This window comes from Cheilinus undulatus, linkage group 11 (assembly GCF_018320785.1).
Source record: "Cheilinus undulatus linkage group 11, ASM1832078v1, whole genome shotgun sequence".
Classification (NCBI taxonomy): domain Eukaryota; kingdom Metazoa; phylum Chordata; class Actinopteri; order Labriformes; family Labridae; genus Cheilinus; species Cheilinus undulatus.
In genome coordinates, this window is record NC_054875.1 from 21,580,427 (window position 1) to 21,606,224 (window position 25,798).

At 39.1% G+C, this 25,798-nt stretch overlaps 1 protein-coding gene across 4 annotated transcripts in view; it reads right to left on the bottom strand.

Annotated features, from left to right (window-relative positions):
* Window positions 1–1,464: 1,464 nt before the first annotated feature.
* clstn1 (calsyntenin 1) overlaps window positions 1,465–25,798 on the bottom strand; it is a 48,398-nt gene continuing 24,064 nt past the window's right edge. Inside the window, exons 2-19 of one of the 4 annotated variants that reach the window (XM_041799232.1) lie at window positions 24,708–24,830; window positions 22,612–22,641; window positions 20,903–21,098; window positions 19,996–20,204; window positions 19,029–19,178; window positions 18,587–18,772; window positions 18,221–18,469; window positions 16,078–16,199; window positions 15,792–15,954; window positions 15,409–15,459; window positions 14,268–14,425; window positions 11,053–11,201; window positions 9,562–9,806; window positions 7,501–7,671; window positions 7,033–7,178; window positions 6,777–6,912; window positions 5,903–6,087; window positions 1,465–4,749 (exon numbers count right to left, since the gene is read on the bottom strand). In XM_041799232.1, coding sequence (XP_041655166.1) covers window positions 4,555–4,749; window positions 5,903–6,087; window positions 6,777–6,912; window positions 7,033–7,178; window positions 7,501–7,671; window positions 9,562–9,806; window positions 11,053–11,201; window positions 14,268–14,425; window positions 15,409–15,459; window positions 15,792–15,954; window positions 16,078–16,199; window positions 18,221–18,469; window positions 18,587–18,772; window positions 19,029–19,178; window positions 19,996–20,204; window positions 20,903–21,098; window positions 22,612–22,641; window positions 24,708–24,830 — 2,864 coding nt within the window. In that variant the 3' untranslated portion in view covers window positions 1,465–4,554. The remainder of the gene's footprint in view (window positions 4,750–5,902; window positions 6,088–6,776; window positions 6,913–7,032; window positions 7,179–7,500; window positions 7,672–9,561; window positions 9,807–11,052; window positions 11,202–14,267; window positions 14,426–15,408; window positions 15,460–15,791; window positions 15,955–16,077; window positions 16,200–18,220; window positions 18,470–18,586; window positions 18,773–19,028; window positions 19,179–19,995; window positions 20,205–20,902; window positions 21,099–22,611; window positions 22,642–24,707; window positions 24,831–25,798) is intronic. The other 3 variants (XM_041799233.1, XM_041799234.1, XM_041799235.1) reach the window with 3 other exon arrangements.

A 25,798-nucleotide genomic window follows, 5' to 3' on the forward strand; every position in this document is an offset into this window, starting at 1 on the left:
AGCTGCCATGCTTCAGTCACCTTCATTACAAATATAAGAAATCAAAGAGTCTGCTTGTTTTCATCAAACATGAAATTATGACTGCATCTTTTAATCTAAATATTTTAGTTTTTCTCCCCATTATTTTCCCCTGTTACCACTGATAGCTAAGCATATCACTTTGTACTTAAAAATAATTACACGTTTACAAAATCATAGTCAGTACTTTTCCTAGTTTTCTGCTTTGAATATTTAGAACTCAGTGTGACAGTGTTTACAACATTAACCTCCTGAGACCTGAGCTTTTGTTTGGAATGTATTTTTAGTTTCTTCTACTTATTTGGGATCAGAAGGACCTGATGCGTTTAAAATCCAAGCTGTGTCTTTGAACAGGATTTTTCTTTTTTCAACAGAATGCTGTGGTTAAATCTCCTAAAGCTCCTGTTTCTGAAGAAATCCAGCACTTGATTGGTTTTAAGCAGATGTTTTGGTTGTGTGTTGGCCAGTTAGTTTGTTGGTGAGGGTCTTCAGTCAGAAAGAAATGGTGTCAATCACTTAGAGACGTACTTTTCAAAACCCAATTCCCTTAAATAAAAAAAAAAAATCCCTACAATTTCTGAGAAAACTAGTCATTATTTTAAAAGTATCCGATAAAAAGTAGCCCAATTTTCTTTAAATATTCCCCAAATGTTTAAGTGAAACCATAACCAACCCTAGATCTAAAAAATGTAAATTCCTGAAAATTACAAACTGGGAAATACCTTTTTCCCAAATTTCCATGAAAATGTCTGGACCCCCCCCCCCCCATCTCCCCCCCTCTCAAATCCAAACAAATTTCCCCAAGTGCCAAAACTTCCAATGAAACTCTCCAAAATATGAAAACATATGAGCAAATTCCCCAAAATTTCAAGCACCCCCCCCCCCCAAAAAATTACAAATATCTATATAGCCCCAAATATCCAAACAAATTCCATGAAATTTCCATTTAAAAAATCTTGACTATTTCAAAGGATGCCCCCCTCCCAAAAAAATACATTTTTCCCCACAAACTAAATAGCCTGAAAAACTATGCTATGTTTTAGGAAACCTCAAATATATTGTCCTTGTGTGCACATGCATTGTCCTGGGAGGTTAATCATAGTTTATGAAAGCCCTGAGCTGTTTTTAAGATGCATTTTTTTTTGTTGAAATAGATTTTATTCATTTGTTTGACCATGTTTTGACCTTTAAGTGTGTGGCCACCAGAGGGCAATATTGCTACAATTTCAGCTGTACCATGCATATAAATTTACCATAAGTTCTGTGCATTTTATGTTAGTTTTATGTCATTTTCTTTAGGTTTCGTACTCATAAAGCACTTTGATTGGTCTTTGTGTTGAAATGTGATAAATTAATAAAGCTGTTAACCCCTTGTTTTACATTTCACTTGATGTGGATATGATTATTGTAGGAAAAAAACAAGAAAAGACTGAAGTTATACCCCATCTTGTCATCCTTTATTTTGTTTATGAGCAAGCATCAACTTCACTACAATTTGCCTTTAAATTGGTAGAAAAGTGAGAGCAGCTCCAACAAGCAGAAAGGAAGCATTCAATCGTTCTGAAAACATTGTTACCTTCCGTTTTGAGAAAAAGTTTAAAAGAAAACAAAACGGGGGGAAAGTAAAAATATCTGGACATGTGAAACAGACAATCTGAGAATCAGTAGTGTATCACGCCTCCTTTTCTCACTCTGGTCTCACAAGCCCACATGGAACGTAACACAAAGCTGTGGTTCATGCAAAGTAAAATGCCCCTTTACATTTGAAGTGTTATTACAGTATGGCTGCATTTCAGTTTGTTAGGCAGTGACATTCAATTCAACCAACTTACACTTAGCTCAGGGGCTGATCACAAAGCATTACACTCAGAAAACTGGAGATGGTGGAGTCACTGTGGAGAGACTAAAGAGTCAGTGTGCACAGAGCAGTGACCCTTGGGTTTGTATTTTTAAGCTGTAGATGAAACGTGGACATCGAGTGTTTGACAAAATGAAACTCTCCGAGTCGACAGGCTTTTATTATTCTCTGGTTCATGTGAAATTCATGCTGCCCTCAAAATCATATCGCAACAACTCAGGCAATAGGACACTGTTCAAAATGACCTTCCACTATACACAAATAGGTGAATTAACAGTATACCCATGTATGCTGCCAAAGCAATTTCATAATGTACTGTACAACTTTTTAAAGGTGGATTCCGTCTATGATTTAGTACAATATCTATAGAAGATACAATATGGATCTAGTTCCTCTAAACATCAACATGGACACATGACATCTATGTAAAACGTTTTTCACTTTTAATCAAACTAGCGGTGGACTATTGTTACAACAAACTGAAAGAAATGTAAATCCCCATCTCTAGCTTTAAACAAACACAAATAAAAAAAACAATCAAAAGTTTTCACAAATAAAAGCGCACAAATGAGTGTTTTTGTTAGACCTGCTAATTGCGCTATGATCGGAAAAAGGCACTCCCATCTCAGCCGGTTCAGACCTGGCACTCTTTGAACAAGTCCAAGTCATCATGGAGGGGAGACTTTACTCACTTTGCACCCCAGACATCCTAAAAATCATAAATTAAATGAAGCTAAAATACCTGACTGTGGGACTGAAACCCTTAAAAGAAACCATTTTGTTCATTTCAAATCCATTTGGCCTCTGAAAATAGATTTGCATGCAAAGCAAAGACTCGCAACACGTGAAGATGCCACATTCTGTTCACCTCAATGCCCCAAATCTGATCTGCTTTTTTAACGCAGGTTTGGGAAGTGTTTACATTTACTTGGTACCCCCCCAAAAAAGAAAAGAAAAGACACAAAAACTTGACAGTAAAGTGTGAAGTTACATTTGTTTCTGGTTTTGTGAAAGATATATACAACAGAGTCTGAGAGGTCGGACACATTTTCCCAATCAAATGTATAAGCTTTATACTATTACCAGAAGGAAAATAAGTTTACCAAATGTAAACAAATATCTTTAGAACATCTCTACAGTACAGTTCCATGTACAATAAAATCTAGTGGTCTACTGCAAAAAATATGTCATTTTAAGAATTCAACAAGGTTCATTTTTCATGTGTTTCCCTATTTTAAACTAAGCAGTTGTCTATGTAGAGAAGCTGCTTATTTTGCAATAGGAAACCAGTTTTAAATGTACCTTATATTAGCTTTATTTTTTCAGGTTTAAAAGCCGTGCCACTTAAATAAACTTGCAGTAATGCAATCCTGAAAAGTACTTTCATTTCTCTTCTCTCTCCCAATAAACAACACCAGCAGCTCCAATAAAGCTCTGTCTGTTAAAAACCTGCTCTTTCAGTAGCTTGAATGTTTTTCCCCTCACTTCTGTCAGCACCTCAGGACTGGGATACGCTCGAAAAGCTCTTTAAGCTGAGGAAATCTCTTGACATGTCCTGGCAGAAATGTTAGTACCTATACTTCCAGATCAACAGCACTTAGGTACCTGCTGGCCTGGGATTTATACCATTCCACTCCAAATATCCATTTGTATATTAGCATGAGTGATTACCCTGAACAAAATAAAAGAAAATCCCTTCTGTACAACAGTGAGATCTATCGGGAATGAAATACACTGACGCCTGTGCAAGCAAAGCAAAGCATTATGAAGCTGAAACCATCCAATCCTGCCCAATAGAAAAAAATAGAAATGATTTTCCTTCTTTAAAAAAAAAAGATAAAACAGGCATGACTTTGCCATGAAAACCTCTGTTTAAAGTCCCCAGTTTCTCATCATGAAGCAGACATTTTTTTGTACAAGCAGGATGGTACGGCTTTTTCAGAAATTGAGCGACATGCTACAGCCTGTGTGACACAAATATTCTTCATTACGTACTGCGTCATTTAAGATACTGGACCCCGTTTGAGTAGGCCTCCACTAACACATTGACTAATTACATGGTTTCTTTATATTTACAAAATCTTTAAAAAGCAGTAAATTTCTCTACACATATGACTTCTCAAATATCCTCATGCACTAAAAGAACACAAAGAAAAAAGAAAATGCAGTCTACTTGTTAAAAGCGTTGTTTACCGAGGACTACAAGTCAAGAAAACTCAAGTCAAAGCTATATGTGAATTTAGCGGCAAACGATTCTAAAAGCATTGAGCAAAGAATGTACATCAGGAAAATAAATCCTCCATTTGAGAGCCTTATGTCTGAGAGAAAAAAAGTGCAGGGTTGGCTTCCTCACACAGTTCAAAACAAATGTAGGCCAAGTTTTCCCGGGAATCAAAATATAATAAATAAAAAAATAAACAGTAAAAATCAGCAATCCGGTGATGACTACACTACACTGAGTACCACCACTAAGATAACGACAGGAAAAACTTGACCATATATACGCTGAAGGGAATTTTTCTGTTTCTTTTTTGTTTTGTTTTTTTTTCCTTTTTTTACATCATGGCTCCTTGGACATGTAGCTGTACAGGATGGGAGTGTGTGCTGAGCAGGGAGTGTGATTTGGTGATGTGTGTGTGCTTGTGTTAACTGTAATGCGTGTGTGTGACTATGTTGCTCTAGTAGGTGAGGGTGGAGTCGTCCCACTCCAGCTGCTGCTGTCTGCTGGCCCCCTGCTGGTCCTCTGGCTCCCCGCCCTCTTCATCTTCGCTGCTCTCTGACTCAGCGCTTGTGATGTCATCTTCCTCCTCCCCGTCCTCGCTCTCCTCCTCCTCTTCTTCCTCCTCCTCGCTGCTGTGCTGGTCCTCGTATGTCTGAGTAGAAGGCAGAGACAAAAGAGGGTTGGGTAGACTGAAAAAAGTCACTCTGTGACAAAGTAATTAATAATTGTTCATGACGGTTGATGTTTAAAATCCATGATAATTCTCCACTGCATGTAATCGGTAAAAACACAAGCATAGATTTGATAGAGAGCATTAAAAGGTATGTCATCATTTTCTTCCATGGTTCCTACATTCTTTTAAAATTGAAATTTAAGACTTTTTCAGACCTTTTCAGTGGTATTTATCATAACACATTTTATCAGATGCGCTGAGCTGATTCAAAACAGTTTAGTTACTCAAAAGCAGAAGAACGTTTTTGTCATTTGTTAAAAATGAGGGTGGGCTGCAGGGATTTTTAAGTAAGCATCCATAGCCAAGATGTTAGAGAACTGGACTAGTATTTCACAACAGTACAGAGTTATTTAATCATAGCGAGTACTATAAAAAAGAGAGGGGTCTGGTGGTCCTCCACTAAATTTAGAGAATCCAACAAAGAATCTCTGAATTATAGAGAATATTTACGCAACATATTGTGGAGGAAGATAATCAAAATCATACAAGGCTGGCTGGAAAACAAAGATGGGATAAGGACATGTCTTAGCCAAAGTGTCTTCTAAAATTTAAGACCTCTCACTGCTAAATATAAGACTTTTTGAGACTTCTATGGCTTTAAATTTCAAATGTGTTGGAAGCCAACACAGTCACTGAAAAAGGCCTGATTCTTATACAGATGCAAATATCCTGACAACAAGAGGATTTATTAATCAGAAAATTTCACAAAAGAGCTGCACTGATTTCATCAAAAGGCCATAAAAATGTTGCCATTGTCCACAAAACCAGCTAGTTTCAAATGAATCCTTAGAAGATATTCATGTGTGGGGTTTTTTTTTTGGTCTACTTGGCGAGGTAACACGTGGTTAATATCACAAAGTGAGCCCCCCTTCCAAGCCAGGGCTTTGTATCTAGGCCACTGTGGCAACACCACCCAGAAGGCATTAGCACGTGCTGAGCTGTCCGGCCTTCAACAGAGCCACATTTTGTTGGAGGTTAAATTCTGTCTGAACAGACATCTATTCACCATCTAATCACCAGGAAAAGGTTCACTAATCTTGCCTCACAGCAAAAGTTCTGGGCATGTTTTTACCTCCATGGGGTTGACAGTGATGGTGAGTGCTGAGTCATCCCAGTCCATCTCGTTCTCCTTGCCGTTCTCCTGGTCTCTCATGGTGCGCTGGTGTGCAGCACGGATGCGGAACACGCCCAGGATGATCATAAACACCAGGAAGCTGACGCACACTACGATAACGATGGTGGCAGCGCTAGGAACCACTGTGGAGAGGAAAACATGCAACAAACAAAATGATAGTTCAAATGTAAACTGTTTTATTTCAAGACACAACTTGTCTTTTGCTAGGGTACTTTTCTATTTCTTTGTGTGTGCTAGAGCTGATGTTAACAACTCCTCAGTAAACTAAACAAATGCTTTACTGGGCATTTTAAGGTGTGTCTGTCTTTAAATAGACTTGCTTGTCTACTGCCAACTTGCTTTGTTTTGTCCCATATTAACAGGAGAGGGCCTCTCTCATGTGCTGTCAGGCTTAGTGAGCCTGACAGCCTGCAGGATTACTGATGCTAGGAAATAAAAGGTTTTGCTCAGACCGCAGGCTGTACAGATGTCACAGACAGCACTCAAGAGTAATCCCTAAACTTGTGCCATTAAAAAAACTGGCTAACGACCAGTGTGTGATACCTGCCCTACTTCTGTTTAATAGACTGTAATCCATTACTGGTAATGCTAGCCATATCAGAGGACTAATAGTTTTTTACAGCAACAATTAAGCAGATTGCTTGTTTGTTTCTGACCTTTGGTAGAAATTTATCTTAACATCAAAGAGGGATATTTTTTAGTAGAGGTTCTTTCTATGTGGTTCTTTGGGTAAAAGGGATACAGCCTTTTTTGTATGAATAATCCTTCTGTTTTGTTTTCAAACCCCACATGTCAGACTCCTGTGCTGTACCTGAGGCCTGGTGAGCGTTGACCAGGTTGTGCCCTGACAGATCCACAGAGGCATGATGCACAGGGTTAATAAAGTTTGGCTGCACCATGGCATTGTTGGCGTGCTCCACTGGACTTGCTGTGTGGATTACATTCACCTAAAAAAAAATACAGAGAAAATGACACATCAGCAGAGCTCACATTTAGATAGAATTCAAGTATTATAAGGTAACATGTGACTCCCTGCAGTCAGTTACGTGAAAATTGCTCAGTCATACCTCGACCTTAAAGTCGTTGCTGATGTAACGACCATTGAGTTCAGAGCAGACCAGTTTGAATTTCCTGTCAAAGAGAGCCTCAGTGTGCCAGTTCTTGTAACGGATAAGATGCAGGACCTGCTCATAGTTGGCCATGGTGTTCACACCTGGATGTACAGAAAGAAAATGTGTGTTAGCAGACTGTCAGGGAAGCTGATTAACAGTAACGTTGTAGAGTAGCAGGATTTTAAAAGTGTAGGGGCATAAGATGGTTTCGAAATCTATACTTTTCGTAAGACTGACTTCAGAAAACTCTGGCTGACAGTGTGATAAATTAAAAATGCCTACATCTGTTCATTATATGTAATTGCTGTTTTACCTATCAACGCAGAAACATGCTGATTTAAGAACTATAGACCCTATTTCATTATGTTTCTAAAGTCAGAAATGCCTGAAAGGTGCCAGTGAAGACAGCTGTGGTTTCTGTACCTGTGACGACAAGGCCCATGTTTGAGGAGCTCATTTCCAAGCCATGCTGCTGCAGCTGGGATGCGTCCAGCTCCAGGCTCTCGTGCTCTCCATCCAGCTCGTCTCCTACCACAGTCACTTCACATGTGTCCAGGTTGTGCATAATCTCTTCTGACACCACTGTCTCTTGGACTGAAGGTACAGGGAGAAAAAGGAAGATTTAGAGTCAAGTGTTATAAGCTTTACTCAAAGTGAGGACTGTCTATTACTCGGCTATAGTGTTCTTTTTAAACCCTAAACAATCATTTCAGCTCAAACAAAATAAAAAGCGTTGTAAATCCATTAATTCTGTTCCTTTAAAACCCTGCACCATCCACATGCAAGTTGAATATGTGGCACGTGGGTCGGACGTTTATGAATGCTATGCTAGTAGCAGCTGATGTAGCCCTGAACCACTGGCTCACAGATTTAAGGAGCAGGCTTCAGATTTCTTCTTTTTACTTCAAATTCCCAGAATAATCTATGAGTGGCTCAAATATTACATTTTGGGAGGGAATTAATGGAAAAATAGTGAGGGTTTTAAGGAGGAGAAGGATGAAGAACAACACAAGTGCTAAGAGTAAAGTTTGAGAGGACATAGCACAATGTGAGCTGCTTCATCCTCCAATATCAGTATATTCTAGGCATAGCTCCTCTGTTACTGTACTGCATACAAACAAAGTTATCGATAACAAGAGGGTCCGTAAATTAGATAACTCAAACTTTAAAAACTAAAGAGTTGTTACCAGCTAACTTGTCACTATGTAGTGGTCAAAGGTGGTGTAATGTGTTTTCAGCTTTATGAGGTATGTAATTAACAGTATAGGTACACTGGTGGGTCAAGAGGAAGGTCTGTGGTAGTTTGACTGGTATATATGAATGGTCGAACTGATGCACAAAATTATTTCCAATTAAACAAGGATATACAAAACAATAAAAAAGTGAAAATTAAAACTTACTGGATAGGGTTAACAAAACCCCCCAAAAAAGCATTTTTGGTAAAAGACAAACAAGTGACCACTTGAAAAAACAATCCTTTAAAAAGAGTCTAGCTCCAAATAAGCCTCAATATGGTAAATGGTAAGTGTGACCTCATATGTAAGGTTGCAGTGACCCTAAGCCCACCCTAAAGTCCAAGTGTAGGCTTTTGCCCTATTCGACAAAAATCCCTAAATGAAGTATTACGTTTATAAGATAAGGTTGCATTGACCTAGACCTTGTACTGCTGAAATGTATTCAGGTCATACTTAAGGGTCAGGACAGACATTTGTGCAAAGCTCGAAGAAAATCTCTCAGGTGCCCATACGATACTGCACTTGCAAACAATTGGGAAGAAAATCCTACAAATTATCCGGACAAATATTGAGACGGGTGGACAACAAACCCAAAATCATAATCCCTCTGGCCCAGGCTATCGCTGATACAGAGGCATTTCAACGTGTTCTGAAAATCTGTTGCAACCAAGTGTTATCCAAACTGATATATTTTACTACATTAAAACAGTAAGGCCCATTTCAGCCCGTCTTCTCATTGAGTAAAAAAGCCAGCAATATAAAATTTCATGCTCATGTATTTTGCACATTTGACACCATTTTCACTCTTATTAAGTGATCCTCACTTATCTACCGTGACAACTCACATTAGTCAATAGCTGCAGGTGAGACAGGGTAATGCAGGTAATAGCTACAGATTTCTGTAAAGTCTTTTGTCCCATATAGCCTGTTATTCATTAAAGGACATGGTATCTGCCTGTATCTGTGTCAACCTCAGTGCACATCTATTATGTCTCCTTGTATTAGCGGGTACACACGCTGAACAGATGGCACGGCTGGTCACTGACCCCACCCTTAAGTAGTAAACACCTAATCTCCTTCGTCTCTGCATCTATTTCTCGACTCTGCGTTCTGCCTGCAGGCGTAATCCTAACTATCTCCAGCTACTATAAATCAAGCTATCAACTGTACTTTCACACAAAATCCAGTGAAAAATGGGTTGGCTATATCTTCACATCACTGTAACATTATCTCACTATATTTCACTAACCTGTAGGGTCATCATCAGCTCCCTCAGCTGCCTCAGACTCGGTGTCGGCCTCCACCTCCCGGGTGATGGTGCTAACAATGCGTAGCTCCGGGAACAGCGTCACACCTTCCTGGCTCTCGAATTCAGCAGCACTGCGGGCGAAGTGATCAATGCCGCTCAAGCTGATCTTGGGCTCTTCTGGCTGGAGCACCATCACATATCCTTCAGCATCTGGCACCGTTACACAGGCCTCCTCGTTAAAGCACCTGGAGATATATGTTTAATATTTTAAAATATAAAGACTAATACTGAAGCTGAAGTCATCAAAAGATCCAGTCAGCAAAAAAGGAACATAACTTTATTTCTGTGTTCATAAATGCTTATAAAGTACTTTCTCCAAATTATTGAAGATACACTTGCATGTACACCTATAAAGTTGCTCTAAGGCACACAAACTTATGGCACTAAGATCTTATTTGAATCTCATTTGATCATAGTTTTAGTCCTTAATACATGTGTAAATAAACAAAGAAGGGCAAATGTTAAACTGCAACACTAACTTAACCTGACACGCCAGATGGATTTGTTTCACACATCAGTCTGGGAAAGCTTCAATGGGAGAAAACCGAGAAAAGGCAGAGGCCTTGAAAAATCCTTGGTGTATGATTGGGTGAACGTTCTGTCTGTCACATCTCTATGGGCCAATCAGAGCAACAAAGCAGGTGACGTAAGCTACTGAGAAATAACGCTAAACATGGCGACTATAGACATGTAAGTACTCAACTTTTGTCGTTTATGAAAAAAAAAAAAAAAAAAAACTCACTGCTGTTCTTTGTTCTTCTTTTAACAAAGAAATGTCATCAAGTTCTGATAAAACTGGGGCTTTAGCAGCATCCACGCTAATCTCTTCCTCCATAACTGCACCAGCTCTTGCTGCTGCTTGTTTACTGATTGGTCCTGTCACTTTCTAACCGGGCCCAAACGGTTCAGATGGGACCTTTGCAAGATGGATTCGCCAGTGGAAAAACAAGGAAACGGGCGTATCCATCTGCTTTGCAAGGTTAACACTAACTGGGACTGATCTTGAAATGGCTTTGCAAAAACTAAGTCTTACTTTCCATACATCATCCATGAGTGTAGTGCTATTTTGTTATTCCAATTTCATTCCCTGGATAAATCATTGTTATAAGAAAAATCTACATCAAAGAGAGCTGGCAAACAAAATACAAATGCCTGTCATTTACTAGCCTCAACACATTTACTGTTTACTCTCTTTATAATGGAAATGAGGTAAAACTCGTGACCTCTATTTTACCTCAACCATCCCTTCTTACATTTAAAGGAAAAGAAAAGAAGACAAAGAAGGAAGAAGCACCCTCTCTGCAGGTCCATTAGACACAAAGAAGCTATTTCACAAATGCTCTGCTGAGTGACAGATGAGGTGACACAACTGACACAGAGCAGAGAAATTAAAAAACAACGGGTGAAGTGTTTATGGCTCCTGCTGCTTACTTGACGGTGGTGGAGATGCGAAGGTGTCTGATGCCAGGGGTGGGGAACTGGCGGGAGTTCAAGTAGGAGATGTGCTGCATGACCTTGTCGAAGGCATCAATGTCGTCGCCCTCCACAGTCAGGGAGGACTGGTTGGGGTTGAATTCAACCTGAAGGAAGACATCAAGGTGACAGATGAGTGATTTAAAGCCAATTTTTCATTCAGTGTCATGATTGCTTTAAAAAAATACAAGTGCGTACCATTTGGCTAAAGCTAAGCTTTTAGTAAATCATGAGACAAGCTAGTTTAAGCCTTTGAACAGTCTCATACAAATCACATGAACCCAGTGAGGAACATAAAACTATTATCCAAATAGTTGGAATGTTAATTTATTAGTTGAAGTATACACAAATGCACATGGTATTTTTAATGCAGCTATATTTATTTATTAATATTCTTATGTTTAAAGCGGTTCAAAGATTTGTATAAAGTGTGTTTTTTATTAAACATCTTATTCATGTTTTATCATCAAAATGTGACACTAATAAAGAGTCTTTGATGTGATAAAAATTTCAGTCTATTTCATCACAGGCAAAAAACTCACATGATCTTTAATTGCTGATTTCAGACTGTTGGGTTATAACCTCAAAGGTTTTCTATATAGTGTTGCAAAATGACAGACAAGATAAAATAATACCTATTGTAGTTCTTGTTTTAAATTACAACATTTCCATTGTTAAAATACTGTTAGATCTTCACTTCTCTGGGATTCCGTAAATGGCTCTAATCATTTAAATGATTCATCTTAAAAAGAAGAGCTTAGAAACTCTATCAACAGAAACATGATAAGAACAGTTCTAGTGCCACTAAATCAATCTATCTTCCTGACACATACAGTGCTTATTAAAGTATTCACCCCCTTGGACGTTTTCACAGTTTATGCATTTTTTAACAGAACTTAAAACCCCCTACAAGCCAGGCCACAGCCTTAGATCCTCAGGCGGGGGCCTCCTGGTCGTTCCAAGGTCGAGGTTTAAGACTAAAGGTGACAGGGCCTTCTCTGTCAGGACGCCTCAACTTTGGAACGACCTGCTCAAGGAGATAAGGCATGCAGAATCAGTGACATCTTTTAAATCACTTCTTAAAACTCATTTTAATAGACTTGCTTTTATGTGATGTCGTCTTCCGTCTTTTACTGTGTCTCATCTTTTTATGACTTTTCTCTCTTAGATCTACTTTTCTGTCAAATCTGACCTTAAAGCCCCTATGTCTGCTCCTCTTGGCTTTGTATTTTATGCTTATTAATTCTTATGTGATATCTCCACTTCTCCTACTTGGTTTTTAGAGCCTCCCCCCAGCTTTTATTGTGTCCCCCTCTTTTTACAGCTATATCGGTTTTACCAGACTATTATTATTATTTATGGTTATGATTAATATCTTTTACTGGCTAGAATTTTAATTTTCGTATGCTGACTCATTAATCTCTACACATGTTAATTGTTTTTATTCTTCTTCTTACCATTTTAATTTATATATTCCTTTCTGTCTCTTCCTAATATTTTAAATGCTTTTACATCTCTGGTCCATAGGTTTCTTTTATGTAGTTGGGTTCCTGTGTTGCCTGGACTGGTCTAGGTCATTCTGGATTTTTATTCTTGGTCTTCATTTTTAATTACAGAATCTTACATATCTGGGTTTTTATGATGTCTTTCTAGTTTGCCATCATTTTTGTGTTTAGAATGTTTTTTTAATGTTGGAGTTACGTTGCTGGCTGAGTTTTTCATGGGCTATTCTGTTGTTGGGGTTTTGTCTTTCTTGTGATGTTTTGCTGTTTGTGTTTGATGCTTGTCGTAACTGTGATTCTGCTTATGTCAAAGCACTTTGTAACCTCTGTTTTTAAAGGTGCTATACAAATTAAGTTTATTATTATTATTATGTTACAAATCAATCACGGTCAATATAATCAGGCTTTCTTGACCAAAAAAATGTCAACCCAAAAACTCTTCAATGTCAAAGAAAAATAGTTTTTACACAGCGATTTCAATTAAATAAAACATGTAAGGGAAAAAATGCATATGCATAAATGTTCACCCCCTTCAAGTCTGATGTAGTAGATGCACATTTGGCTGCAATCAAAGTACTGAGTCTGTGTGAATACGTCTCATTCAGGTTTGCTCATCTCGTCACTACAATTTTTCTCCATTCTTCTTGTCTAAACTGCTCAAGCTCTGTTATGTTGGATGGGGATTAGGTGTGAAGAGCCATTTCCAAGTCCAGCCACACATTTTCTCTGCTGGACTGTGCTTCACAGTGGGAATGGTATGTTTGTGGGGATTTGCAGTACTTGGTGTCCACCAAAGATCTGATGGCCAAAAAGAACCATTTGTGACCATGGAGTCTCCCACATGCCTTTTGGTAAATTCTAGTGGAGATTTAATGAGTTTTCTTCAACATTGGCCTACTCTTTGCCACTCTCCCATAAAGCTTTGGTAAAGAACCCGGGCAACAGTTGTTGTGTACCGAGTCTCTCCCATCTCATCTTCTGAAGCTTGTAACTTCTTCAGAGTAGTAGGTTTCTTGGTGGCCTCTCTCACTAGTCTCTTTCTTGTACGGCCACTCAGTTTGTGAGGACAGTCTGATCTAGGCAGATTTACATGTGTGCCATATTCCTTCCATTTCTTGATGATGGATTTAACTGAACTCCAGAGGACATTCAGTGCCTTGTATCGATACCCTGAGATATACTTTTCAACAACCTTTTCTCTGAGTTGCTTGAAGTGTTCCTTTGTCTTCATGGTGTAATGGTAGCCAGGAATACTGATTAACCAGTGACTGCACCTTCCACGCCTTTCCAGGTGTCTTTACACTAAAATCATTTGAGACACATTCACTGCATTCAGGTGATACCCATTTCACTACTAACATCAACTGGCAGGGCCTCTGTTGAATTAGGTCAGTCACTTTAAAGGGGCTGAATATTTCTGAACTCACTTATTTCACCTTACAAGTTTTTGTTTCATTGACACTACTTGTAGAAACCTGTTTTCCCCTTGACTTTAAAGAGGGATTTGTTTTTTGTCAAAAAGCCAAATTATATTTTTCATGATTGATTTATAAAATATATAAAAAGGTAAAACATCCAAGGGGGTGAATACTTTTATAGGCACTGTACCTAATCAAACCTGACTGAGGTGTAGCGTGTCTTGTGTCTCTAAAACATTCAGCTCCTCCTCACCTTGACAGCTGAGGCTACCTCCTCAGGAAGCTGCACGTCAAGTCCTTCCTTGCATGTGTAGAGACAGTCAATCACCTTCTTGTTCTCCAGCTTGCCTGAGCGGATCATCAGCCCGGCCAGGTTGCCCCGGAAAAACTGAGCCATACGGGCGTTTGCACCTGGTTGTGTCATGGGGTAAAGATAAGGGAGAGGAAATGGTAAAAAAAATAAAAAATAAAAAAAATAAAAATATATATTACAAATGTGATTATTTAAGAGTAAATTCAACAGACTTCAACTTTTCTGGGCTGAACATTTGAGCATGCAATCACGATGTGCAAAGCTGGTACAAATGGTGTTCATGCAAGTTAGTACTGTATGTGTGTCCTGACAAGTCCTGAAGCAAACTTAGAGACAGGAGAATGATGGATGAGCTTTCACACGCCGAAGATACACGCAATATCTGCATCAAATGGTTAAACTGCTGCTTAAAATTATATGTAAAAAAGGAAATCAATAGAAAAAGGGAAATTAAAGAAGGGAATTCAAGTATCATAGAACTAAATAAGTCAATCGTCTTAAATAATCAGGGATGAAACAATCCTGAGCATAAGCCTGGGTAACTGCAGAGGCAGAGACAAACCTGGACTTCAACATCTCAAGGTCCTGCATTCCTTCATTTATTCAGAGTGTGAGTGTGTGTGTGGGTGTGTGTGTGTGTGTGTGTTTTGCTGCAGCAGTGTTATCTGATACTGAGGAGCTACTGATTCTGATCACAAGGTCATGCTCTGAAAGAACAGCCAAAATCACAGCCAAAATCCTGCAGCCAGGTCACTGTGTTGTGCCCATTAAATGTCTATTTTTGTTGGTGAGAAAAAAACACAACTCTACCTGGCTGATGTAATGGGAACAGTGTTTATATAGTAAAGTATAGTATAGTAGTTTATATAGTAAATGAAGCACAAAAATAATAATACAGACAGAAGTAAAATCACATTCATTCATACATCATACATCATGCTCAAAACATTGATGAAAAAAATATTCCAGCCTCTAGAATGTATATCATTCTAGTCAAAATGATATGAGGATGCAGTTAGGGTGGTGGGACATTTGTGGAAACATGGACATATTTGAGGATCAAGGGAAAGATTTAAGCAACCTGAGGCGGGCTCAGAGACTGACTCAGTGTCATTGTCATGTCCTGAGTTGTCTGTAAAGGACAGAAACAAGAGAGCAGGGGAGAGAGAGGGAGGAAGGTTGAGGATCTGCAGTAGAGATTCAGAAGAGGATAAGGTGCATTTACTAGAACACTAGGTTATCTGTCTATAGTTTTAATGGTAAATAGGATATGAGACAATTATCAGGTAGCATTAAAGTATCTTATAATAAATTAAGCCACCAATGAAATTTAAAAGCATCTCCACGCAGGTCAGATCTATCTTCTTAACATAACAGTATTTAAAAATAATTTGTAGATTAATACTTCTTGTCAAACAAGGGAATTATTACTTATTTAACTGTGCACTTTGTTGAAAAGTTTACCTTGCCAGCAAGCACCAATGGTGAGCTGAGTTTCGATCTTTGAAGCATGCAGAGGGTAGTCTTCTGTGACCAGGAAGGGCTCAAATGTAGTTCCATCCACAAAGAGAGAAACAGTGGGGAACTCCACATTCAGCACATAGTGATGCCACTCCTTATCACACACCTGTAAAAACAACGATAAGGGGAATTGAAAGGCTGAAAGTGAGCCTGTCAAAGTCACAAAGCAGGCTGCGTTTGGCTTAGTTTTTCTCTAACCACGCACAAAGTTTAGGTTGCAGTTGCTGACCTGGTCAAGTTTCCAGTGAAACTCAGCTGGTTTGTAGTTCTCCGCCTCAGATGGATCCTGGCGTAGGAGTAGGATCAGTCTGCAGTTGTGAACGTAGAGCGAGTAGTGGTGTCTGTTCATCTCTGCAGAAGAGAGAATCAAAGAGGAGATTAACATATGCAACTGAAAATCTTAGAGCCAAAAAACAATTTATTGACACAAGAGTACAGCCTTATGACGTGTCTGTTTATTATACATTTGTAATGTATAAGAAAGTGAACTAAATTACTTGTACAATACTGTAGGTTACATTCACCATGACATTTCCTGTTTTATGAGTCAGAATCATGTCTGGACAGGTTTTGCAGGATGCTAACCAGATCTGCAACCAATCCCTAAATACAAGTGTAATGCCCTCTAACCTGGAAATGTCAGGTAATGGCGAGGTTATTTGAAAACAAGAGAAGAAAAAAAAGTCAGGATTCATCTGCACACGTAATGGTAGCATTAAACACCAACTGGCTGTTAATCCTTGAAAAGAGTGGAGGATTTTCTGAGCTTTCTAAATATGCATGTGGAGGCTTTTACTTTTCCTAATAGAAATCTGTCACATCACCATGCATCATGCTAAGAAAGCGTCAGGCCATAAGTCAAGATAATCTCAATGGACTATGAATTAAATCCTCTTTCATAGCCCATTTGATTTGGTAATCAACAACAGTCATCTCTCAGGAAGAAAAGTTTTGAATCATGTTTAAGTATTTAGATTCTGACAGGAGTGTTAAGTGTTTGAAAAAAAAAAAACGAAAACATTTTATTAATTACACATTAGTAGTAGTAGTAGTCAGTAATAGTAGTGTATAATACAAGCATATGACGGACTTTGCATCACAAAGGTTTTTATTAATCCACCATCATAGGCTCCTTCTGGTTAATCACTGTGGTTTTTTTTCTAAATCAAAGCAACTGATGCTGCATATGTTTCCATCAAACCAATAAAAGATTACATTTCTGTGAAACCGACACTGTGCAGAGAGGAGGTAATGAATGGTGCTGAGATTGTGAGTATGGGTGCTTCCTGACCAGTGCACAGCCGCTCTGATGTAATCCTTCTTATATAAGCAGTCGCACAGAAGCTGATGAGCTGCCTCACGCTGACCATGGCACAGACTTTACAGTCAATAAGATCAAGGAGCATGTGACCACATACAAAAATATTCCACTAGAGACAAAAATGGAAAGGTCAGAGAGGTGACAATGAAGCCAAAAAAGGAACTCAGCTTTTTTACTAAAAAAAAGCACTAATTTCACAGCCAAAAGTTCCAATGTTAAAACAATCATGAGTAAAATGCAAAATTATCATATAAACTAGATGCTTTAGTCATGTAAATGCAATGCAAGATTTTTACATTTCAAAGAATTAATTAGGTATCTTGTCCTGACACTGGGCTGAGGTTCATGTTATAGCACGTTATGGTACAAGTGTCATTATTTTGTTTCGTTTCAGGGATTCATGGCAGTTATGTCAGTAATTTTTGTTGTATAAATGGGTTTATTCTCACAAAGATTTTACAAACAAATGACCACAAAAATATGAAGTATGTAATTCTGAAGATTTTCCCTGCAACAAGTATCATGTACAACATTTAAACAACCTCAGTGAGGGCGTACAACCCCTCTGCCTCTAGGACAGCCTTTGTGCCCCAGGTGATCAGACTACTGAGCATTAGCACTTAGTATCTGTGTATTTCTGCTATTTGCATGACATATTCTCATCCTGCCATTTATTTTTATTGATTAATGTAGCTATTTATTTTTAGGGATGACAGTGTGTCAGTGCAACATGCTTTTTCATTACATTGACTGTATACTGTCCTTTTTAATGGACACAGCATGTAGATCTTCTGTATTACACATAAATTGAATTGAACTGAACTACAGTAGGTTTTCATCTATAAAGTGATTGTCAGCATCTCTTTAATTTTCATGTGGATCATTGTTTATGTCTTTAATTATGTCTATTGTGTGTTTATACAGTTAGCTGCCTGTTGGCCAGTTTCACTTCATATAAAAAGTTGAAGTTCAGACTATCACAGCCTGCAGGCAGCAAAAAAATCATTCTGTGAACCCATCTGAATTAGTCTACCCTCCTCAGGGACATTACCTGTCTTGTCAGAGTTACAGAGGATGGTCTCCTTCTCATGGGCCCCGGGACCGTGTCTCATCCACACAGAGATGGTGAAGGGCTCCTTTAGGCTGGTGCTTACCATGCCATCAGGAACCTTGATGGCCTGGGTGCCATTAAACTCAAACACCTGGTCGCTGTCATGCCCATTATCAGTGGGCAGTCCTACCGTCCAGTTGGAGGAGCTGCTGGGTGCAGGCAGGAGCTCCACGGTGCCAGAGCTGGCTCCTAAAAATCAATCAAAGGGGAAAAAGGCAGTTATAAAGGGTGCTTGGTTCCATTAAAAAAAAAAGATACTGCTGTGCAGTAGTGAGAATACGCCTTTCCAGGAAAGCAATTACTCACCGCACAGCTTGTGCAGAGACTTCTCAGAGTAGGTGTCACGGTCGCAGCCTTTCCCAATATGGTTGGTTTCTAGTTCAATGTTGGCTCGGATGGACGTGATTGGCTCATCACAGGTCTCCAAGTGCATGCTTGGGAAAAGGGCAAGGCTACCTGTGCCGGGCTCGTATTCAATCCTCTTATTGAATCCTGAAAGACCAGGTGACAGAGAAAGAAAGAATGAAAAGATGTCCTTCAGCAGAGTGCTGATAACATGTGAGCAGTCAATAGAGGAGCTGTCAATAGTAATTACTCATTAAGAAGCACTTCAGTTATTTACAAACACAATCAAAGCCTCTGGCTTCAAGGAATTAAACAAGGTTTTCGACCAGATCTTTTTGGTGTTTCAACAAAGGGATACAGCTAAAAAGTCATGGTTACCAAAAGTCAAGAAGAGCTCTGATACCTTGCCAGCTGGGTTTGCAGGTAGGCTTGACACTGATCTTGACCAGAACGTCCTCAGAGGCTCGGTTCTTTCCACAGTCATAGGCCGTCACGGTCAGCTTGTACATGCGTTCTTTGCCGTAGCTCAGTTTCTCAGTATTCTTGATAAAGCCTGGGCAGGGGGAAAAAAAAACAATGCTGGGGTCATTCTTTGTCAAACGTTGAAGCTGCAGCTGTGTTCGGATTCTGCTAGAAAAGCTTTTCAAGTTGTTACAGCAGACAAAGTTTTATTAGACATAAAAATGAGCTGCCACATGGAAATCTAAGCTGAAAAGGCCAGATGGGATTACCTGTCAAACTACACTTAAAGCATAATTTACTGGTAGACATTTCTCGGTGCCACAAAGTAATATTATGATTTGAGTCATTTTCTTCAAGATACTACGACCAGAGTTTATTACCAAGCTTAAGTGTGCACAGAGACTAATTTGCATGAAAATCAATTACAAAAGTGATGGAATTCAGTTGAATAAGACCAGATCTCATCTCAGCTCCTTTTCTTCCTCTTTAAAAATTAATTACTTTCACAGTTGAGCAGCTTCACCAATATTATGTACCCTCATACTTATTGTTCTCCTCTGTTATTACCTGTCAGTGTTTCCTGTTTTATCAGAGCCAGGATGCATCACAGCTAAGCCTGGATATCTAGTGTGTTTTTACTGGATCTTTAATTTTGTTCTACAAGACAAAAAAAAATCCTACAGCAGGACATAAATAACTAACAAACCTGGGTGGCATTTCAAGGAGAGCATCATCTCCTCATGAGGTTACAAGCTACTGTGAATTCTACATGACGGGCTTGCAGCTCCATTGTTCAAACAAATCAATAGACTGTGTGATGTTGTCAATAAAACCATGTCTGTCAGGCATGCACGACAGCTTTTTCCCAAATGACGATGAGAAAAGTGTTTCTCTATGGAGGTTCTCACCGTCTTTGTCAATGGTGAAGGGGACATCAGGGGTGACGATCTCGTAGTTGCAGATTTGGCTGAACTGGAAAGAGCAGTCGGCGTCCACAGCCTCAACTTTCAAGATGCTGTCATACTTCTTTCCCTCAATAACGGTGGCTTTGTAAGACTTCTCCTTGAACACTGGTGAATACTCGTTGATGTCATTAACCTGGATGTGAACAGTGGCCCTGATAGAGAAATGGTCAGGATTGTTAAAACTCTAAAATTGTCTTATGACAAACCGTTAATTATGGTTATGCAAAACTGTAAATTGCTGAGTTACAAAACTATATGCATAGAAAAGTAACAGGAACCGCTTCATCAAAAAGCAAACAATAGTCACTTTCAGACTTGTTCATTTAATCAGTGACAAGAAAACAAAGTCAGACATTACTGTATAACTGAGTTTGCGCTAATTTATGACAATGAAAAAATCTGTAATTTGACTTGATGAAATTACAATGAAGTAATCATTTAATCTGCTTAAGATGCAGCGAAAAACTCATTCTTCATAATCAACAATTAAGAGCCATAAAGCGACTAAATGAAGTGTCTCATGCTGTCTCATGGCCTTCCCTCTGAAATTGAGGAACTTTCACAATACAAAAAGAGAAACAAAATTTTGTCACCTTTATGTTTCAACACCTTAAGCTGTCTGATCAGAACTGATAAACCCCCATGACAACATTTCATTGTTGGTCTCAGCTGCCACAATGGAAACAGTCCACAGCAAAAATATCATTCTATTTTGATTGAAAAACGACTACACCAAATAAATGTGAACAGACTGCTTTGTTAAATAACATTTAGTCCAAACTCCATCTATACTGCATGATAGAAAACCCTGCTCCAATCATGCTAAAGATACTAGCAGAGTTTGACTCACTTGTGCGATTTCTTCATGTTTGCTCCATCAGGACCCTCTCCACAGTCGTAGGCTTGGATGGTAAAGGTGTGCTCCTTCTGCAGCTCACAGTCCAGTTTGTCCTTGGCCCGGATCACCCCCTCACCAGTGGACTTGTCCAGGACCACAGCTTCAAAGGGGACATTCTGTCCATGGATTCTGAAGCCGCAAATTTCACCTGAACACGTCAAGAGCCAGAAGAGAGTTTGCTCAGAATGACAGATGAGAAATTCTGGTGTTAAAATGAAAAATCATGTTAACGACGAAACCATAAATTCACGCAAAAAGAAAAAAAAATCAGCCACAGGTATTGAGTGCCAGGGAGTTGTAGATTGGGGTGGGTGGTGGCTGTGGAGGAAGCCCAAAAGCATTTTCATATGGGTGAGTACAGGACAGGGAGTTGGGAGACGGTGTGGGAATTTAGTATCAGAGAAGAGAAGGTGTCTTTTCCAAGCCACTTGAAAACATTGCATCCAGTCATGCAGGCAGAAACTGAAAAGATGTGGACAGGCATTTCACAGGAGCACTTTTAAGATTTTTTAAATCAAGGTAATTAAACAAAGCCCAAAAATTAAGTACACAAAGAACAATGCTTGAATTAAAGGCAATTTAACTCCATAATAAATTCCCCTTATAAGAGAAAGAAAAATTAACATATAAAGAAACAAAAACAAATCAATATTTTGAAATAGACCTCTTTTTTCATTGTGTTAATGTAATCCAGCACCAATTCAGTCTTCAAAATCCCCAAAAGTCTGTGAAAGGAAAAAAAAACCTTGGACAACACCTCTTATTATTGTTTTAACCTAGAGAAAGGTCTTCCTGTGTAATTTTGCCTCTAAACCAAAACACTGCAAAATGAATTCAAATTAAATAAAATAATATAAAACTTAACCTGTTATAATAACAGTATTAAAAAGAATAAAGTGCTGGATGAGAACTGGGGTTAGAAATATCAACTTGCTTGACATCCACATAAAATGACAACTGCAGCCATGCTAATGGTTGAGATTAGTGGTGGAGAATTAACTCAACAGATCCACTGAGCAAAGATGCAACAACAGAAACTTTGTAGCAGAGAGAGTTTGCATTGGTTAACAATCTCAGCAGCTTTCAAGAAAAAAGTAGAGAATTTCAGGAGTCATATGAGCTGCTCAGATCTGGTGGTCAATAGAAGAGGCACCCGAAACCTGACAAATGCCGTTGGTGCTTTTTGAACGTCAATTGTAATGTCCATTTCTGATCCAATTCCAATTGATAAAAAAGAAGATACAGATGAAATTACCATGGGTTTGGGAGTTTTTATTCAAGCAAATTTGGCTTTTTTATGCATATTTTGAATTTGAGGTACTGATATGCAGCAAAGTGACTGGAAACTCCTGTTTTTTTTGAAGCAGCTTTCTGTTTTGTGGTGACAGCTGAAAAACTGTTAGGGTCTGCAAACTGCAATGGATGTCTCATGCACAGATATTTCTAAGTACAGTCAGCCCCACATCACACTTTTCATCCAGCTGTTGGAACTCCAAAATATTCAGGGTGAGAAAAACATAAAAGTTGAGAAAACCAAATGGGGAGATTAAAGAGCATGGCAGGAGTTTCTGTGTAAAAGTGTGGATGCTGTTTTTTTTTTTTGCGTTAGTGGGTTAATAGTAACAATTAAGCACAAGGCAGAAGAAAGAGCCCAAGATCACCTTCTTCAGTGAGGGTCACCTCAAAACTTTCTATAAGGAAGGGAGAAAAGATAAACCCAGATCAGATTAAAGAAAAGTTAGAGTCTAAGAGAGAAAACAGAGAGGAAAGAGAGGAAAATTACTCTTATTATGAGCTTAAAAATCCATCAGAAAGGCTGACATTCAGTTTCATATTAGCAAGATGTCTTCTGCCAGATGAAAGAAAGATTAAAACATTCATGGAAAGCACGGTGTAGCAAAGTCTGCAGATTTGTATTCGTTCACCAAATCCTTGTAGAAGAAAAAAATCAGAATATCAGATAATAGCCAACAGAGATCTCATTTTTACTGAGAGCTTTTTTGGGTTTTCCGGAAAATTTGTCATTCAACAAGGTTATTCTACAACTCAAATTTTAAAAAGCACTATTTTTAAGAAGAAAATAATAATGAAAAAAAAAACAAGATAAAAGACAATACTCTGTAAACTATAAGGTCATTCTCTGCCTGGTTGTTTGTTTTAAAGCCCTGTCGGGGCCTCTGCTGCTCTGGTCATTTTGTTTTCACCTACTAAACAATTAGAAATGGATTTCACATTAGGCTGTGCTGTTCAGGACCAGTCATGCAGTGGGAGCTGTGGGCCTCCTTGTTCAGCACAGCTCTAATGACGGGCTCACACCAGGGCTTCAGGAATTCCTCAGTTACATGGGCTACTCGGCTTAGGCTGAGTCAGCCTTCACAATGAGTGTTGCCTATTGATTTTACAGTCTTGATCTGTCTTTTTTTAACTGCTAGTATTATAAAGATGGGGTGAGTTATAATCTGAGAGCATGCATCTTTAAATACTGCAGCTTTAACCATATCTAATGCTCATACAGTATATGAATCATAACACGCAGATCTGCTTTGTGAGAGATTTGAAATATGCCACATCTCATTGACGATTTCTCCCCAAAACACGTAAAAAGATATTTAAAACTAATCTCAAAGTACACCAGACACAAACTGATCCTCTGGCTTCTCATTCATTTAAACTCTTCACCTAATCGCTGATCTGACTCCAGAGCCATGTGATTGGCCCTTGGTTGGCCTGTGGGTCAGCTTTACAGTGAACTTCATTTGTTGGCACAGATGGGTTGGCTACAAGGACGCTGACACGATAGAGCCGCTCACCCCTGGTGCCACGTGAAGCCTGCTTGCTTGCCCGGTCTCTAGAGAGATAGTTCACAGGGACACACAGCCCATTCGCAGAAGCCCTGTTCATCTAAAGAGGGAGCCTCACGCTCAGTGTTCAATTGTGAAAGGAGGTAAACATCATGCAGAGAATGGCTATGTTATTCAATTTGCTGCCTTTCAGAAATGATGGGCCCCTTGCTGTACTTTTCCATGTGCTGTCAGGCCGATCAGCTCTAAAGGACGATCAATTTTCACATAACTGTGAAGAATAACACATTTGTCATCTTCTCTGACAGACATAAGGATGTTAATGCCACACTTGCTTAATCCGGAGGATTCACCACAGATAAAAACGGCTGCATCAAGTAAAGTGAGAGAGCTAAGTGTGAAGGGAGAGGCAGACAAGAGATCACACGACTCATGTGATGTGAAATGGTGGGAAATCATTTCCACTGCTGTGGGGCTTTGAATCCTGGCCAAAGTCAATCCTGATGTGATTAAAACCCCAGAGCTTGTGCTGCCGTGCTACATAAAGCACACTAATTGTGCCTCCCTACTGAGAGGAGGGGAAAAAATAGCATGAAAGAGTATTTTGATGTGAATATCAAAGGAGCCAATATGGAGGATGTGGTAGCCAGATGTATGTCAGTATGACAGACATGTCATAAAAATATAATGAGCAAACGACAAGTCAAAACGTCCCCCACCAGAAGTGCATGATAGAATAACTAAACAATTAGCTCAGTTTATAACCCAAAAGTGCCCTGATTTAATTTCTACATATTAAAGGCCTCTTATTGTCTATGAAATTCAAATTATTCAGACAAGAGCAGCTTTTTGCAATATTAACCTGTAACACAATCGCAGAATTTACGAGGATCTCTGTGTGGCAGAGCTAAAGGAGTAAAGGAAAAGCAGTAGCAGCATTAAACCTCCTCTCTCACCTGCATAACGTAGAGGAGCATCCTTGTCCAGTGCAATTAGAGGGGGGTCCAGAAGCACTTTGTCATCATTTTCCGTTACGATCCCATGGTACGTTGTCTCGATCCATGGTTTGTGCTTATTGACTGTGAAAAACAGAGAAAGGAAATATCAGTGTCAGTAAAAAAAATCCTACTAATCATTGCTGCCCATAGGTGCAATTTATTTCTCTTTCACTAGCACTAATTTGCAATTCAAGTGTCTTTTTTCCCTTTTCAATAATCAGATATCATCAGTGCTCTCTCTTATTGCTAGTTAGACTTTTATCTCCCCTCCCACTGCAGCCAAAATACATTTTTAATAAGGTTCTGGGTGCTTTTATTCCTTATTTTAGAAACACTGCTCATAATGAAGGCATCACCTAAAACAGAAGCAGGCAACCACAAGCCAAGAATGCTCTCTTAGTCAGCTGGTGTTGCATTCAGCTGAATGAAAATCTCCTTAGCGCATCTTTCTCCATATTAAATATAAAAGGCTTTATTATATTATATATTCTATTGTTCAGTTTAACCAAACTGAAGACAAATACTTTCGGGATGATTTTATAATCCACACCAGAAATGCTCCAAGAGCTGGGCAAATCCACAGTCCATAACAGTTAACAAGATTTGACAGGAGTATCACAAGGATGATAAAGGCTCTAGCTATGGTTTGAGGAGCAATAGTTGGGCTTATTATATAAATCTTTGTGTGCTAGTCGGCCTGGGAAGCATCCCAGCTGCAGACAGGACGCTGTTGTAGCTGGCGGCTGCAGAAGAAGCTGCAGTGAGTGACATATTTGGGCTGGCTTAGGAAACGGCATGACGCAGGGGAGATGCAGCTCTCTTACAGCCAATATGTGCTAGCTCCTGAGCAGAGGGAGGGATGACAGTCTGTTACTGATCTGTAAAGGTGATGCTAAGTCTGGCTGACAGCGAGCTGTGAGGGACAGAAGCTGAAGGAGAGGTAACCAGGCCAGACATATTTTCTGACAAGACTGTGGCAAAAATGTAAATCTAAGTCATACACTGTTTACAGGCACATTGCTATGTGAAGTTTATCATGGCTCCAAACT